General features: G+C 51.7%; 8 protein-coding genes across 8 annotated transcripts; 4 read left to right on the top strand and 4 right to left on the bottom strand.

Moving 5' to 3' along the window:
* Window positions 1-92: 92 nt before the first annotated feature.
* Window positions 93-1677, top strand: CC77DRAFT_1099506 (26S proteasome subunit P45; the record flags this gene model as incomplete). The annotated part of the gene is made up of 3 exons (XM_018530009.1): window positions 93-355; window positions 405-519; window positions 568-1677. Exons 1-3 carry the CDS (start codon window positions 261-263, stop codon window positions 1675-1677), a joined length of 1320 nt encoding a protein of 439 aa, XP_018380399.1. The 5' UTR covers window positions 93-260.
* Window positions 1678-2334: 657 nt separating this feature from the next.
* Window positions 2335-3483, bottom strand: CC77DRAFT_1099505 (Metallo-hydrolase/oxidoreductase; the record flags this gene model as incomplete). Its single annotated transcript, XM_018530008.1, has 1 exon — window positions 2335-3483. One exon carries the CDS (start codon window positions 3481-3483, stop codon window positions 2335-2337), a length of 1149 nt encoding a protein of 382 aa, XP_018380398.1.
* Window positions 3484-3611: 128 nt separating this feature from the next.
* Window positions 3612-4164, top strand: CC77DRAFT_485798 (hypothetical protein). The gene has a single exon (XM_018531874.1). The coding sequence runs from the start codon at window positions 3741-3743 to the stop codon at window positions 4044-4046; it is 306 nt and encodes a 101-aa protein (XP_018380397.1). The 5' UTR covers window positions 3612-3740; the 3' UTR covers window positions 4047-4164.
* Window positions 3884-5491, top strand: CC77DRAFT_485981 (ribonuclease T2). Its single transcript, XM_018531878.1, has 2 exons — window positions 3884-5122; window positions 5182-5491. The coding sequence occupies exons 1-2, from the start codon at window positions 4283-4285 to the stop codon at window positions 5323-5325; spliced, it is 984 nt and encodes a 327-aa protein (XP_018380396.1). The 5' UTR covers window positions 3884-4282; the 3' UTR covers window positions 5326-5491.
* A 166-nt stretch (window positions 5492-5657) lies between these two features.
* On the bottom strand, window positions 5658-8431 carry CC77DRAFT_947565 (hypothetical protein; the record flags this gene model as incomplete). Its single annotated transcript, XM_018535148.1, has 4 exons — window positions 5658-6148; window positions 6218-7732; window positions 7781-8235; window positions 8358-8431. Coding segments are annotated over 4 exons (2535 nt in total), but the record flags the coding sequence as incomplete, so codon positions are not given.
* Window positions 8432-10363: 1932 nt separating this feature from the next.
* CC77DRAFT_947753 (hypothetical protein) lies at window positions 10364-12754 on the bottom strand (the record flags this gene model as incomplete). Its single annotated transcript, XM_018535158.1, has 2 exons — window positions 10364-12447; window positions 12517-12754. 2 exons carry the CDS (start codon window positions 12752-12754, stop codon window positions 10364-10366), a joined length of 2322 nt encoding a protein of 773 aa, XP_018380394.1.
* Window positions 12755-13356: 602 nt separating this feature from the next.
* CC77DRAFT_1054443 (hypothetical protein) lies at window positions 13357-14473 on the top strand. Its single transcript, XM_018527796.1, has 2 exons — window positions 13357-13549; window positions 13614-14473. The coding sequence occupies exons 1-2, from the start codon at window positions 13362-13364 to the stop codon at window positions 14215-14217; spliced, it is 792 nt and encodes a 263-aa protein (XP_018380393.1). The 5' UTR covers window positions 13357-13361; the 3' UTR covers window positions 14218-14473.
* A 175-nt stretch (window positions 14474-14648) lies between these two features.
* CC77DRAFT_1013520 (hypothetical protein) lies at window positions 14649-15299 on the bottom strand (the record flags this gene model as incomplete). The annotated part of the gene is made up of 1 exon (XM_018523841.1): window positions 14649-15299. One exon carries the CDS (start codon window positions 15297-15299, stop codon window positions 14649-14651), a length of 651 nt encoding a protein of 216 aa, XP_018380392.1.
* Window positions 15300-16293: the final 994 nt, after the last annotated feature.

Below are 16293 nucleotides of genomic sequence, written 5' to 3'. Positions count from 1 at the left end.
GGTGCCTGGACGCGAACTGACAATATTTCGAGAACGCGATAGACGTAGCGCACGGCCAATCTACAAGCTCCGACTCGCCGGGCCATTGCCGCATCACAGCTACACCTTCACCCATTACACAACAACCAACCCCATACATTCACCCGAACCACCGCATCTGCTCCGCCTGTCGCTTCCACCCGGATTCATTCGCACTTCCACCACACGCATAGTCCCAACACCATCTTGGCCGCCTGACAGTCGCCGCCTACACCGTCAACATGCCTTCAGCCACAGGCCAGTCCTGGGAGAAGTACCAGAAGAACTTCGCCGACGACGAGGTTGAGGAGAAGAAGATCACACCTCTGACTGACGAGTAAGAGGCGAGAAGACAGCAACGTAAACATGGGCTAATGACGTGATAGGGACATTCAGGTGTTGAAGACATACGGAGCGGCACCCTATGGCGCTGAACTCAAGAAGCTGGAGAAGGAGATCAAGGACAAGCAACAGACGATAAACGAGAAGATTGGCGTCAAAGTATGTGTCCCTTCCAACCCTCTGGCCATGCTCTGCTGACTTCCCCAGGAATCAGATACCGGTCTCGCACCTCCACATCTCTGGGATATCGCCGCCGATCGCCAACGGATGCAAGAAGAGCAACCACTTCAGGTCGCACGATGCACCAAGATAATACAGGACGAGAAGGATTCAGAGAAGAGCAAATATGTCATCAACGTCAAGCAGATCGCCAAGTTCGTCGTCAACCTCGGAGAACGCGTCTCACCCACCGATATCGAGGAGGGCATGCGGGTAGGTGTCGACCGGAACAAATACCAGATCCTGCTTCCCCTACCGCCAAAGATCGACCCTTCGGTTACTATGATGACGGTCGAGGACAAGCCTGATGTCACTTATGGAGATGTTGGAGGTTGCAAAGAGCAGATTGAGAAGCTACGAGAAGTCGTCGAGATGCCGCTGCTGTCACCAGAGCGCTTCGTCAACCTTGGTATCGACCCGCCCAAGGGTGCTCTTCTCTACGGTCCCCCTGGAACCGGAAAGACGCTTTGCGCCCGAGCTGTTGCCAACCGAACCGACGCCACCTTTATCCGAGTCATCGGATCCGAGCTTGTTCAGAAATATGTTGGAGAGGGAGCGAGGATGGTGCGCGAGCTGTTTGAGATGGCGCGAACAAAGAAGGCGTGTATCATCTTCTTCGATGAAATCGATGCCGTTGGTGGCGCTCGTTTCGACGACGGTGCTGGAGGCGACAACGAAGTGCAGCGTACTATGTTGGAACTCATTACACAACTTGATGGTTTCGACGCTCGCGGCAACATCAAGGTCATGTTCGCGACCAACAGACCTTCAACCCTCGACCCTGCCCTCATGCGTCCGGGACGTATTGACCGAAAGATCGAGTTCTCGTTACCCGACATGGAAGGTCGTGCCAACATTCTCCGTATCCACGCCAAGAGCATGAGTGTAGAGCGCGACATCCGTTGGGAGCTCATCTCTCGTCTCTGTCCCAACAGCACAGGTGCCGAGTTGAGGAGTGTAGCTACAGAGGCTGGTATGTTCGCCATCCGCAGTCGCAGAAAGGTTGCCACCGAGAAGGACTTTCTCGCCGCTGTGGACAAGGTGATCAAAGCCAACATGAAGTTCAACAGCACTGCAGTGTACGCTCAGTACAATTAAGAGGTGGCCTACATGCAATACAACTAGACGGCGCCATTTGCGGTCCGTCGAGAGTTGTTTATGTATATGCATTAGAAGGTATTACTGGCTTTGTATGAGTAATCATGATGGTACTTTTCCTCCGTCATGAGGATAGACATAATGCATTTTTCGAATCACTTTCATCTATTCCATGCATCATGAACAGAACCACCGTATACAATAGAAAACTTGAACGGGTATAGGAATAACATGCCCTATTTTGCCGCCTACGTTAGCTTCTCAGAACAAATTCTAGAAAGATTAATAGCATTGTAGACTTCTAGATTCTCTATCTATGTCTAGAAGCTCTTAGTACGCTTTATTGTAGCAGGTATAAGTACTTTGCTCTGTATACAGCTGCATATAGTAAAGCCAAATGAGTGTTTGGGAACACACTTCTACTGCGATACAATACAGTGTAACTCGACAGCGTTGTGCCTGCGTCTTATCACCAGCACGTCCATAATATCAATAGTGTTTTGCTCTGAAGAGATGTTCAGTTTCTCTCTTTAATGTAGTGGAACCCATTTCGAGGTTTAGACTAAATGAGCGCAAGGGGCACAAGGTGGTATATTAATGAATCCGAGTAAGAGAAGTTCGAAGAAGCACATAGTTACCGTACCAAGTCCCGCATTGCTACACCACAACCGTCCCGCCGATATCACAGAGGTCTACATCGACTCCCCACCTTAAACCGTCCGCCTCTGCACCCTTCCGCCAGCGTTCAGGCGGCTCAGTAACCGGTTCGTAGCTCGCCGAGTATGCACCACGGAACGTACCAAAATGCATGCCTATACTCTTCTTACTCTTCACATCCCTATGTATAGCCAAAGAGTCCTGCGGACTAGAGTGTTGACCAGACAAGACAGACCTTGGCTTAAAGCAACCAACAGGCACAAGCGCTAGATCGAAGGGACCGTATAAATTGCCGATTTCCTTGAAAGCCGGACAAGGTGGATGTGGCGCGTTGTGGTGCGAGTATTGGTCGTCAGACAAAACATGACAATACCCCGTGTCTCCGGCGAAGAAGACTTTCTTACCAGACGAAGAAGGCTCTTTGATGATCCAGCTACACCACAGTGTACCGTCGAAATTCCACGGCGTACGCCCAGATCGATGTTGGGCGGGTGTGCATATCAGTTCTGCGCCTCCTACACCCTTTTTGAACATTGTTATGCCGTCCCACCAGTCCATCTCCTCGACTTGGTCGGCCTTGATGCCTACGCCGAGCCCTGTTAGGACGGTCTTGACGCCCAAAGCGCAGAAGAAGCGCAAGTCTCCATTCTGCTTCGCATTCAACTTCTTCAGCGTGTCAGAATCGAGGTGGTCATAGTGGTCGTGGCTTATGCAAACAGCATCGATTTCAGGTAACTCATCGATGGTGCATGGTGGAGGTGTAAAGCGCACGGGGCCGACCATGCCATATGGTCCTACGCGGTCACTCCATACAGGATCGAGAAGGATGCGCATACCCCTTTCGTTCCCCTCTGAAGCCGTTGTCTCAATCAGGAAACTTGCATGTCCTATCCATGTCGCCTTCAAGCCGTTGGTCGTATTGTTGAAGTCGGGCTTGCGCACTTGGACCAGGCCTAGGCGATCGGCGGGCACAGGGACGAAGTTCTTTGGGGTGTTGAAGCGCGCGCGGAGAGCGGTGATTATGCCGTCGTTCTTGTACGAGGGCCATGGGTTCTTGAAGCTTGTGGGTGGCTTGCCGATGTGATGGCCTGTGGTGTAGGCATCTGGCCTGTGTGGCGGTAGCGCAGTTATGGAGGACGAGGGAGGCATTCTCGCTGTCCTGTAGTGCCTAAAAAACGGCGCGAGGTTAGGAAGGGCTTGAGGTAGGCGCGCATGGTTGTGTGTCGTGTCGCTGATGCAATGACGACGAAGGGCGGATGTGGAGGCGGAGATAGCGAACGCCCACCGGAGCGCGAGTTGGCCCGTTATGCCGTTGGAGGCGCTGCTGGGGTTTCGAGCATGTAGGGCAGCGCTGAGAAGCCTCCAGGTCGTCTACTGACGCTTTCACTGTCCTTTGAGCAGTGTCGATGCAGCCGTCGCCTTGGATGCGCCTTTGGTTGTGGGGCGTCATCGAGCAGGTCCAACCAAGCCAGACCCTGTCACCCACGTTCTGTCCCAGCCATCCTTCGATATGCAATTCCCAACTCTTGCTGCATCGGCCAACAGAAGCCGTCATTGTGGCTGACTCTACCCACCAATCTCATATCTCAACGCGCACCTCCACCATCATGCGTGGCCTCGGAGACTGCTCAAGTGGGTACAAGCACCACGGCGCGGCATGCGTAGCCTTGTTCTCTTATCTACCAATGGGACCGACACGTGAGCGCGTCTAGCTTACATGCAGGTACTGTGAATCTTTCGCTCATCGCCGCCGTCGGAGCTCTAACCAGAAGTCTGGGAAATGTACCTTCTGCATATGGTAAGGACCGACTGGGGCTGCAGCGGCCTGGGTAGGCCGTGGCCAAATTTTTGGGAGCTTTATAGATGGCCGGCTTCCCAGCATCATCGAGTTTCCCATCGCAGTATACCTCTTCTCCAATTCGTCTTGTAGCTCCAAAGTCAAGATAACATGAAGGCTGCTTTTTCCAAGGCCGGAGCTGCGGCTCTGCTTGCGACTACGACAAATGCACAGCTCTATCCCAACCAAAGTCCCCTAAACCACACATGCCAGCTACAAGAGCCATTGCTGTCTTGCCCTTCGCAAGACCCGTCCATTGTCGATTCCTGCTGTGTCGAGACTTTTGGTGGACTTGTGCTAAGCACCCAATTCTGGAACACGTACACCGGTCGCGAGTCTGAAGGCCAACTCTTGCCCACCGACACATGGACCCTCCATGGTCTATGGCCGGACTTCTGTAACGGTAGTTATACGCAATACTGCGACTTGAGCCGCCAATACGATCCTATCCCCAGCCCGAACACCACCAACAGTCTACCAAATGGAACATTTGTTCCCCCATATAACGGCTCCAACATCGGCACCTTCCTCGAGCCGTTTGGTCGCTACGACCTACTCGAATACATGAACACTTACTGGATCGCATGGCAGCAAGACAATCCAGGTTTCTGGGGCCACGAGTTCTCCAAGCACGCAACCTGCTTTTCTACCTTCAACGTTCCCTGCTACGGTCCGCAGTACCGCGAGCACGAAGATGTTGTTGACTTTTTCGAGACGGCTATCAAGTACTACAAGAGGTTCCCGACTTTCGATTGGCTTGCCGCCAAGGATATCACACCCTCAAACTCAACCACCTACTCTTACTCCGATCTCGTCGACGTGCTGCATGAGCAGCATGGCGGCATTCCCTTCTTGGGTTGCTCTGGTCCTAGGTACAATGCGACAGAGGCTGGAAAGAACACGACTGACAGGGGTTACACTATCCTGAGCGAGGTTTGGTACTACGAGCATGTAAGTATTCCATTGAACAAGTATCCGTCGATTTGCAATCGGTGCTAATATACGAACAGGTCTATGGTCGCCCCCAGGAAGGCAACGCTATTCCTGTCAACGCTTCCGCTAGCTACCTCACCAACTGCGCTACCACAGAAGGCGCAATTCACTACCCAGAGAGGACTAACGGGTCAGAGAAGGCTCCTGTAGTTCCGTTCTAAGAACACGTACAGTGTTAAAAATCTATTCTAGCGACTATCCAAAAAAATATGTAATTAGAGACAATCTCACTAGCACGTCGATTCAAGTTTGGGATTCGCCTTTACGATATGTATGAGAATCGGCAGTTAGTCTCGTATATATGCACATAGATGAGATCAATGTCTGTGACGTGACGCTGGCTAGAGGCATGGGTGTCTCCGTACCGGAACTGATCAGGTATTGTAAAAGAAGCTTCTTTGGGTGAGGGAATGCTACTGGTGAGCCAATGACTAATATACAATGCCAAAGAAATAAAATTTATAGCTCCAACCTTTATCACAGTCCCATCTCGTTACTGAGTCTGGGTAGACTCCGCTCCAATCGTAACCGAGCTATCGACGGCCTGCGTTTCTAGAACAGTCTGTGAAGGAGCTTGGGTGCTGCTATTCTCCTGCATAGTCGCATCCTGAGTCTGAACTTCCGACTGCACACCACCTCTGACATGACTGCTACTCTCATCAGATGTCTGACGCTCATCATCCGCATGATCCTCAGCTCCATCCATATCTACGTCTGCGTCTTGCTCTTGCGGACTTCGCGTCCTAGAAATTCTGTTCCGGTCGACTTGCTCCTTCTTAATCTGAACCGCCGTCCTCGTTGCCGGGCCACTGTTCCGCGATCGTGGATGCGCGGTATGATCGCGATTCTCTTCAAAAACTTGACGTGTATAGTCTTGTTTCCTTCGCGCTGCGTCGATACCATCAGGAAACATCTTACCCATTATTGCGTTGTGTTTATCGGTCGCGCTTGGGTCGGCAGCGTAGCCACTTGGGCTTGGTGTGTCTGGCGCCTGTGCCGAAATCGCGTATTGGGGGTTGGTAGGCGTGAAGCTCGAGCCTGTAGGTGAGTGACTTGCTTGACCGTCTTTGCGCTCGTGTACTTTGCGGAGATTAGCCGCAGAAGATTGCGAACGCATATCTGGCCGGCCATCTTTGCGTATCAACACGCCATCTGCGTTCCTAATGGGTTTGGTGCGCGTCTTCTTTCCCGACCCATATGGGTCGCCGGGCGATCCAAAGCTCATAGCACCAGTCACACCTTGTAGACCTAGACTGCTAGCACGGTCGCTGGTTGCGTAGCCGCCACGACCACCGCCACCACTGCCGCGGCGTGCAATGCCTCCACGTCCTGGTTGCCCTACGTGGTTGTAGTATCCAGCTGGACTGGTCTGCGAATCGGGAACACCTTGCCAATCATCCCTTTCCCATTCAGGTGTTCCGAGTGTACTGTGGAGCTGGGCTGGCATGCTCTTTCTACCTCTACCTCCTCGGCTTCCAGGACCCCCGCTACCACGTGGACGCCCACGCGGTCGATGCTCGATCGTGCGCTGAGATTCGGGTTGCCAACTGGCGTCCGAAGGACCATCTTGTGTGGCGTATGGGACGTGGTATGATTGTTGCGATTGCGATCCATGCGTTGATTCGGGAACAGTTTGCTGAGATGGTATTATATGCGTAGATGTTTGGAAGCGATGGTCTGTCATAGGTGTTTGCTGTGAAGATGTGTAGCCCGAAGTACCATCGTCCACTAATCTCTGCCTTTTGGTAGGTTCGGGCGCATGAACATTGCTTCCCTGGGGAGTCTCAACGCCATTCTGATGGGTCCGTTTCACACCTGCATTAACAGTAGCCCATCCACTAGCCTGGCTACTTGTAGGCTGGACACCCGGTGTGGCAGCCGTTGTCGAAGGAGCTCCGAATGAAGACTGCTGAGACTGAGCATTAGATATGGGTTGAGATGCTCTGTTACTCGGCGTCAATGTTGGTGTACTTTGGTGTGATGTAGCGGCGGTAGGAGCAGGTTGAGAAGGCTGCGCCACTGATACTTGTGGCGTCTGATACATAGATGGCGGTGCTTGTGAAGGCTCGGGTGCGGCGCGCTCTTCGAGTCGATAGATCTTATCCTTCATGATTTCGACATGGAGCTTCAAGTTGTCTAGGTCACTCGTCTTATGCGACACTTCATTCAACTGCCGCGCGAGAAGCTCCATTGCTGAACTTTGAGCCGCAAAAGACGGGGCCGCAGGAGGCACAGCCGAGTTAGCTGACTGTCTCTGCATCCGACTTGCCTGTAACTCATGGGTAATGGATTCCATCGTATGGCGGATGCCCTGCATCTCGCTCTGGAGCCTCGTAGCCAGCATCTCGATTCTTTGGATATCGGCACTTTGTCGAATGAACTTGGCCTGAAATTCTCTGATTGTTTCTTCCATTGCTCCAACCGCCTCCTGGCCGATTCTTATGTCGCGAGTGTGCGCAGCTAAGGCACCACTATTTTGAGACATCTGCGTCTGTAGACGCGCCATAGCGTCTATACCGACATCCTGTGGTAAACGAGGGTACTGATGGCCGTTTGTTTGAGGCTTTTCTATAGTAGACCGGTCTTGAGGCGTCAGTGTTGGAGCTCCAAACTGACCGCTCGTTGAGTCAACGTCAGGTCCTCTACGAGACCCATGAGCCCCTTGATGATAGGATGAAGACGACTGCAGTGAACCTTTTGTCATATCTTTCGTCACGACGTATGGAGAATCTCGTATCGAAGGGGAGTGCCTGGACGGTGGTGCTATTACTGACTGCCTGCTGCCTTCGATAGGCTGCAACGGTTGCTGTTGTAATATGTCACGATCCTGAGATTGCTCGTACCGACCGCGAAATTGATCTGCATGCTCCACAGATGGTGCACGCGAGTCGATCTCCATGGCCTCAGCCGACAATGCGTTTGGTGTTGCAACCGACGAGGACGGACTGGGTGTATCTTCATTCGCTAGCAAATCCGATGAGGTGTCGATCTCAGGTTCGACCACAATGAATTGATTTGTTGCTATTTCGCATTGCAATTCGATGCGACCCAGCTTGAAGAAGTCTCGTCCACTGTAACGAATCGCATGTCAGCCATCATGCTAATGAATGCCGATGACTTTCACCATGAAAATTGGGAATAAGTATGCAAGAACATGCGGAAACTTGCAACATCTATGGGTGATGCCACTTACCGAAAAGATCCCTTTCCTGCCGGTGCAGTGATAACAGTAAACCCGATGGCAATCTTGTGACAACTAGAGTGGGGACAAGACAAAGGCTGAATGGTACTGGTACGAAGTCAGTCCAGAAGCCTTGGGGAGTTTGAAGGAACAATAATACGGAATGCGGGATGTAGAATGCGGGCGGACCGGTTTGATAGATGTTAATCTATAGTGTGAAAAGATTTGGTACGACTAGCGTGGGTACGCTTAAAGGTAGAAACTTAAAATACCGTGTAACCCGTTGCAGCCGGGATAAGCCCACTCATGTGTTAAGAGTTCGTTGATAGCCGGTCAAGGGTATATGAGGGAAAGATGCGGCAAACAGATGCGAAGAGAGGACCAACGTGAGGATAGGATTGAGCTTACCATCCTGCTAATTCGGTGCCCTTTGACGCCGCTTTTAATTTGCCCATGGGTTGCAAGGTAGAACTGTAAGAGCCCAGAAGCGCAGGGACGTAGTAGCTACCGGTGACCTTGTACCAGGAGTTGTAAAAGTCTCCTACGTTGTTCTTGCAACTCTTACAGAATGCTTTGGTCGCACGATTGACTGGCGGCGAACGTGGAGATGCTTCATCAGCACTTTCCGCAACCTCAACTGCCAGCGGCTGAGCCATGGATGATTGGAGTTCATGTGTTCCCCTGTCTGGATTCATCTCACCAGTGCCGGATCGCCTGGAGCCCGCCATGGACACAGCCCATTGACCCAGTTGTGCCTTGCGGAGAACTGCAAGTGAGCGGAGATGCTGCACGAAGAGTCTAGATAGCAAAAACTAAAAGTTTGGCGATGGAATGTGTACCCAGGTAAGCAGGACTATCGGTTTTCTGGTACGCGACAAATATACGCGTCCCAATCCAGGATACCGTTTCAGCAAGCGCAGTGAGATTGGAAGCGAAGAGGAAGAGAAGGGTATAACCCAACAAAAAATAGGCGGTTGCGGCGGAGGAGGAACCCTGAAAGTCGAGAGCTAGTTCAGAGGAAGGAAAGGGCAAGTGAAATAATTAGCAGGAGTTATTCCATGATTAGCCATGCATGAGTCCGAGTGGAGTTAGCGTGCCTCGCTATCAATTTAGATGGCTCTATTGCGAAAAAGCCCTGAAGCCGTCTCGTGTCGCAAGCTCAACACGCTAGCTGTTCCATCTCGTGCGAGTGCAGTCCTGAGCTTTCCAGCTGTGGTTTCCTGTTGTCGACGGATGTGAGTAATTCCTCACTGTCCAATGCACGCATGTGCCGACTTGTACAGGCATGGGCTTGTGTTACTGCATGTCAATTATTGGTAGGTATCATCGATGGGGCAGTTTACTCATCCCGGACCACGCGCCGGCTATCTTTATTGCTATCAAATTGCGACGATTACAAGTGCCAAGTCCGATCCACGGCATGGGCCAATAAGCATAAATACCTAGGTAAGTCGAGGATAATACAGTATCCGGGGCTATATGGGCGCCCATGTTTACATGCGCGACTATGTCTGGCTAGACTATTTGTCCTGACTGCGGTCCATGGCCTCGTCAGCGGCATTGTCCTAAATGGTACGGTAGCTGCCATGATACCGGAATGATCGCCGCCCGAAACAAGTACACGTCGAGGCAGCCATTATTACCCGCAGGCAGAAATGGATTATACTTTTATAGAGTTGAATTTCCGCAGTCTTCGCCCCGATGGGAGGCGGCGAAAAGCTTTGCGCTAATTTAACTTCAAGCAAGGGGAGCGCAGACAGGGATGTTGATTGATGTCATGCAGTACCTACGCCCTTGGCACGATAGTGATCCGCCTCTAATGCTTTCTACCGATAATTGCAAAACACAATGCATGTTCTAGAAAGTGCTCAACCTCTAAAACCGTGCATTTTGATGATCGCATTACACGCCACACTGTCTGAAAGTATCCGTTAAGCGATACGCGCCTGAACACCGTGTACTACGACACGCTGCGTTGCACGTCGTACGCGCATGCGCGATGCATTGATCTTCTTGCTTTACTTGACAACGATAAATCCCACGCCGTTGCGAGCCTCTTGACAGGCTCTCGAAAGAGCCTGCACCTCCGTATCCGTCCATTTGACACTAAGGTTGTCCCAATTCTTGGTAGCGTATTCGCGACGATACTGCTGTTGCATTGCTTGCAAGCGACGAATCTCTCGAGGATCGCCTGTCCCACTGTACACAATAAAGGCCGTGCAGCGTGGCAAAGCGTCGTATATCTGCCCAATGCGCTCAATGGTCTTGGAGACGGCATCGCCGAGCTCAGATCCACGAACTTCCACGTCTACGTCTTCACCATCCTTCAGAAGACCCAGTCGTTGCAAAGCGTTTTGTCGGATGAGCTCAACGTCGGCTGTCTTCGCGTCGTCCCACCAACCCCTTGCGAGCTCTAGTTCTCGCAGGCGTCCCCAGACAAAGTCAATCTTGTCTGTAGTACCATCCTTGCCTTCAGCTTGACCTTTTAATGTACGATCAATAGCTTCTACTACTTCTGCATCCGTCTTGCAGCCTATAGAAACTTGAGCTTGACCACCATGGCCTCTGTTCGGATCCCCCCAGTCGATGACAGCTCCGGCACGATGTGCGTCGTTGGATTTCGGTCGTAAGGAACGATCCATCCTCTTGAAAATGGACTCCGCGTTTGTGTCGCCCGATCCCCAGCGCGGGCCCTTTTCACACTTTTGTTTGACTAGATCGAGACATGTCCGAGCATCTTCTACACTGTCGTGGCCTGATGATCCCTTCTGAACCTCGCGTTTGAGATATTTTTGCGCGAGCCACTTCAGCGACTGCTTGTATGGTGGTCCACGAGGGTGCGGGTACAGGATGCCTGTGTCGATGATAAAGGGATGGGTCAGTTTGAGTGCGTTGAGGTCGGAATTTAGCGAGTGTCCCACGAGAATCGTACGCGGTGTGATCAGTTCCAATAGCTCCTTCTGGATGTCCGCTAGAGTGGTTGTGACATCTTGGAGCATGGCTGCTGTAATACCAGACCACTGGGTCAGGTAATCCTTAATGGTGACATCTGGCTTGACAAGCTTGTCGAGAGCCGTGCTGCCGTCCCAGTTCAATAAACTGATGCGTGTGAGTACAAGCTGGTCATTCTCAGCTTTGCACATCTCACAGTCGACGGATATGATGTGTCTTCCAGCGGTCAGGCTCCCTTGTTCAATGTCCCTCTCGGGCACATCACCTTCCTCTAAAGTGGCGACCCTAGTATCGACCCAACCATCATCGGCAGTCTGATGGGCCAGTTTCCTTCTTTCGTAGTTGGCCTCTTTGGATTCTGAGGTTGTGAACATAGCTGGATGCAGTACGTATTCGTTTTCTTGCTGTTCCATGAGGGAGGCGATGTACTCGGTAATGCGAGTGCGCTTGTTCTCCCAATGCTTTGAATTCTGCGGCGTGGGACCTTTGTGGTTCCCAGTCTTCTTCATCTGCTTCTCTTCTTGAGTCTTAGGGATTTGTGAGGTTAGCATGGTATGAATGGGTGAATGCACCCTCATGTATTGGTTGTTGCGATGCTCTCCTATCGCCTTGATAGGCCACACATGCTCAAAGATGTCAGCGAGAGGCTTCAGTGATGCAGGTAATTTGTCCGCCTTGAGACTAGCCGGATAGAAGTCATCACGCGAAATGTTCAGCCGTTTGGGCTTTGCATCCGTTTCGGTTGTTGACGCTGCGGCAGAAGTTTCAGGCTGTGGTGCGGTATCCAAAGCAACATCGCCGTTGAACATGCCCAGGTCTAATCCCGGAACCATGAGCATTACGACCTGTTGGATATTTGCACGGCTGCGTACAGAAACCCACTGCGGCGCATTACCATCCGCAAGCAGGTAGAGCACCAAGGACTGCAAGTCTGTAATCTTCACGTGCGAGTTGAGACGGGCATGATGTGAATGCTCAATGGCCGGATAGCTCCTTTGCAGCTTGCGCTCTTTCCTACGTTCCTCCCTCGTCATGTTCTCACTTGACTGTTCAGAGCCAGCTTTGTATGTGACAAAGGGGTTATTGGTAGGGGAAGCTCGAGTCCCCAGCTGCGCGCCTTTGCCCGCAAACGGGTTGTCGAGAGTAGCATCTTGTTGCGGTGGTGGAGATGACTCCTTCCGCTTGCCTTGCCCGTTCGTGTGCTGTGAACGGTCAGGACTGCGAGTTGATGGAGGCGAGTTCGAGGCGCGATGCCTGTTCTGGTCGTCATGTGGGCCGCGTTCCTTCCGTCTCCTCTTCGTTCCGCCGACTACTGTCCAGCCCTCTTCGTTACCATTAGCTGGGGTTGTGGTCGCATCGTCGGGTTGCGCTTCGCCGCGCATGTGCGCCAATGTCGCACCGAGGCCAACATCGGCAGGAGGTCGCTCGTCGCGATCGCCGCGCTTTCGTTTCGCCATCTCAAAGCTCATGCGACCTGCGTGAGACGATTTGGTGAGCGCGAAGTTGTTGTGTGGAGAAGCTCAGGAAAATGTTCGGAGATCCGCCGCATGGATACGCGCTAGCGAAGGCCCATGGAAAGCTTAAGTTTCGTCACATGTCATCTCCCTGCTTCATCATCTACTTTCGAATCCCAAGACACGAGTATTCTTTAATGTTTACCATATCTTCTCATAGTTTGCCACGATATCCTCTCTCCAACAGCTTTTAGTACGATTCGTAGCGACCTTCATGTATCCCGTCTTGGCACCTACCACTATCTGAACATCAGGCCCTGAAGACGACGACATGTACCTTGTCTTAGAAATGGGGATTATGCTCGAGTCTACATTCATTTCAACGCATAATATCACGAGGTAATCGCTCGAGGATATAGAAGTGAGCTGTGACGGTGAAAATGGCAGTGAAGTGAACAAGCTCCGGCAGTTCCTAACGGCCGTTGAGCACAAGTAGAGTGATTGGTGAAGTGAATGGCAGATCGAATCATGTCTCCGATACTTAGCTATTGAAAGCGAAACAATAAATCTCCACTCCGCGCACCTTTATACTCTACCCTTTGCCCACATCATGAGACCTTACCCGAGACCCCTGGGGCTTGCTCGAATCCAGAGCTCACCCCACCCCAATGAGATACCAAATACGCAACGGTCTCCAGGTCACTCTACTTCGGCCTCCATAGTGGTAACCAAGAACAAATTCATCGAAAAACTGCAGCCGATCAAATGCAGCATCTGTCTCGAGGATTACAACAGCGAGTAAGAAACACTTTCAAAGTTGCCTGTCTTCACCACCGTAGTATACTGACAGAGCCTTTCCCAGTCATGTACCGGTCGAGCTTCCATGCAGCCACATATTCGGCGGCCACTGCATCGTCGAACAGACGGAAAGTAGGATGCCAAACAACAACCGGTGCCCGCTCTGCCGACACGAGCTGTTTGAACAAGAGGACTTCCATTCATTCGACAATGCCTTCTACAGCAGTGACGAAGCGCTGGTTGAATTCAATGATTACGACGACTCAACAGATGAGGACGAGAGAGAACTTGAGGAACAACAAAGTCGACAGATGCTTGCTGCGCCTCTGAATACCCAGCTAGCACGTCGTACACAACCCACGAGCAGTATTTCTCTGGCTGGAATCACTAGCGCACCAAGAACGGAGCGCAATAATCGTTATCAGGAGTTTAGGGAGCATGCTGACCGAATACGCGAATCGAGGAGGGCGCCCAGTTCAAAATCACTCAAACGCTTAAGAACATACACTGAGGTCGAAGAAGAATCAGATTCGGGATCTGATGAATATGAGTACGAATCAGAAGAAGAAATCGACTCTGCAGATGAACGTGAGGAGAGGCGCACCTACAAACTCCTACCAGGCGAATACGACACAACCCTACCTGGCCAGTCCTCTGTATCACACTGATCATGGATGTTAGTTTGGGGATTGGTGTCAGATTTGATGTTGAACCGTAGTCTTGTGCCTACTACTGGCACTATTAAGTGACATGGGCGATTTGGGGAATTAATACCAGAAACGGGCGTTTTAACAAGGTTTGCTCAACATCAATGCGATGTCTGATTGATGGAAACCAGTCGAAGCTATGTGCAGATTGCATGCCTTCAGCTCTCAGGCTTCTGACTTGTCTAGCATAGAGGATGAAAATCAGACCAAATTGTACAAGTTCGTTCTATTTGTGATGTATGTACAGGTAAACGAGCGTAAAAACTAAACAAGAAGGTTCAATGAAATCACAGCAGACCACAAGACAACACTGACCACCTCACTTTGTCGCGGCACCCCCCTCGATCCTCTGTCAAATCGCCTCACCGACATATTCCCCTCTTTGGACTCGCTCACGCACGAACGATCGAGGTAGAGAAACCGCTAGGAGCGGGGCCAGTGGGAATGCCGGATGGGCGAGGAGCATACGTCGGCATAGCTCCAGAAGGACGAGGTCCACGAGACATTCCAGAGGGACGGGCGCCTGTAGGACGAGCACCATGAGGAGGCATGGCGCCGGAAGGTATGCCAGTAGGACGGGAATGAGGACCATGGGGAGGCTTAGAACCAGACGGTATATCAGAGGGCTCTCCGGACTCTTGACGCTTCTCTACGCCAGTAGGAACGGCGAAGAAGGATCCAGTTGGCTCGGGCAACTTGCTACCATGTCCACCGTGGCCGCCGTGGCCGCCATGCATACCGCCGGTAGGGCGAGCCATACCGCTCGGGAAGCCGGAAGGCATACCAGTACCAAAAGGAACTCTGCTATCATGTGCGTGTTGAGCTTGAGCTACACCGCTGGGACGAGGTCCACGATGGCCATGTCCACCATGCATGTGGTCGGATGGCTGAGCGGCGCCACTGGGGAAAGCTCCAGAAGGCATTCCAGTTCCCATAGGAGGCATGCCGGAGGGGAGGTTGCTGGGGAGTTCGCCGTTGAAAGATTGAGCGCAGCTGAAACCGGTGACGGCAAGTGCAAAAGCGAGACGGGAGAATGCGACCATCTTGAAAATTTTGTATATTGCAAGATGAGTTCTGTAGTGGTGTCGGTGCACTGCTTGTTGAAGTGAAGGCACGCGGTGCTAATGAGTGTAAAGTGAATGGAAGCACACAGTGCTGTTGAAACGAAGCTGGGAAGAGAAAAGTGCGAGTAGTGAGAACGAAAGTTGCTGGGTGGTTGATGAGAGAAGCAGCGCAGGACATCTTTATACTGAAGTTGCTCCTCTCTGAACTTCAACAACATGACACGGCTCGGATACCATGACGCAGCGTTGAGATGCTTCTGGTCCAGAATTACCCTAAGCCGCGTATGTGGCTGCGAGGTCAAGGGGGTTGTCATTTACTTGACGCCTGCCATTTGACTCCTGGCTCAAGATCTTCTCACAGTGGGTTATCTGAGGGAGAACCGTCAATCAGTTTAGTTCGTTTGTGGACTAGGGATGTCACTTCGTGAGCGCTGTGGTTTGGTTCCATGGCGCGGCCTAGACAACGTGAAACGCGGAATGACCCGTGAGCTTACGTACCATAGCTCAACATTGACTTTTAGCATTAGGCGGTGTTCGCACTAGATGACGACTGTCCAGCTTACCAGCTATTGTTCGTTCCATTCGATGAACGCAACATGAGCAGATCAGCACACATAGAAGCCCCATTGCTCAGCTGGGATGATTTGTTTGGTCACAAATTTAGTCCGGCCCAAGACGAGTACCGTGCTATTCAAACAATGATGTGTAGTCCACGACAAGCCGGGAATTTTCAATCTCTGGGGCTTGTCTGCTCAAGCTTAACTTAGTATTTGCGATGCATGGGTCCCTGGGACCCATAATGACCGCCATGGTACGTTCTGTACCATGGACTTGTTTGTTTGAAACATGACTTCCGCTGTCTCGTAGCCGCACTTCATCTCCATATCGCGATAGCGACGGAAGAACGTTCTAGCGGAGCATGTTTCGATACAATGCCAAGACCTGGTTGATGACGCGGCTCGTGCTGTCATTT

Source organism: Alternaria alternata, assembly GCF_001642055.1.
Source record: "Alternaria alternata strain SRC1lrK2f unplaced genomic scaffold CC77scaffold_28, whole genome shotgun sequence".
Lineage (NCBI taxonomy): Eukaryota > Fungi > Ascomycota > Dothideomycetes > Pleosporales > Pleosporaceae > Alternaria > Alternaria alternata.
The sequence above is the reverse complement of the archived record's forward strand: the minus strand, read 5'-3'. Positions and strand labels throughout refer to the sequence as shown.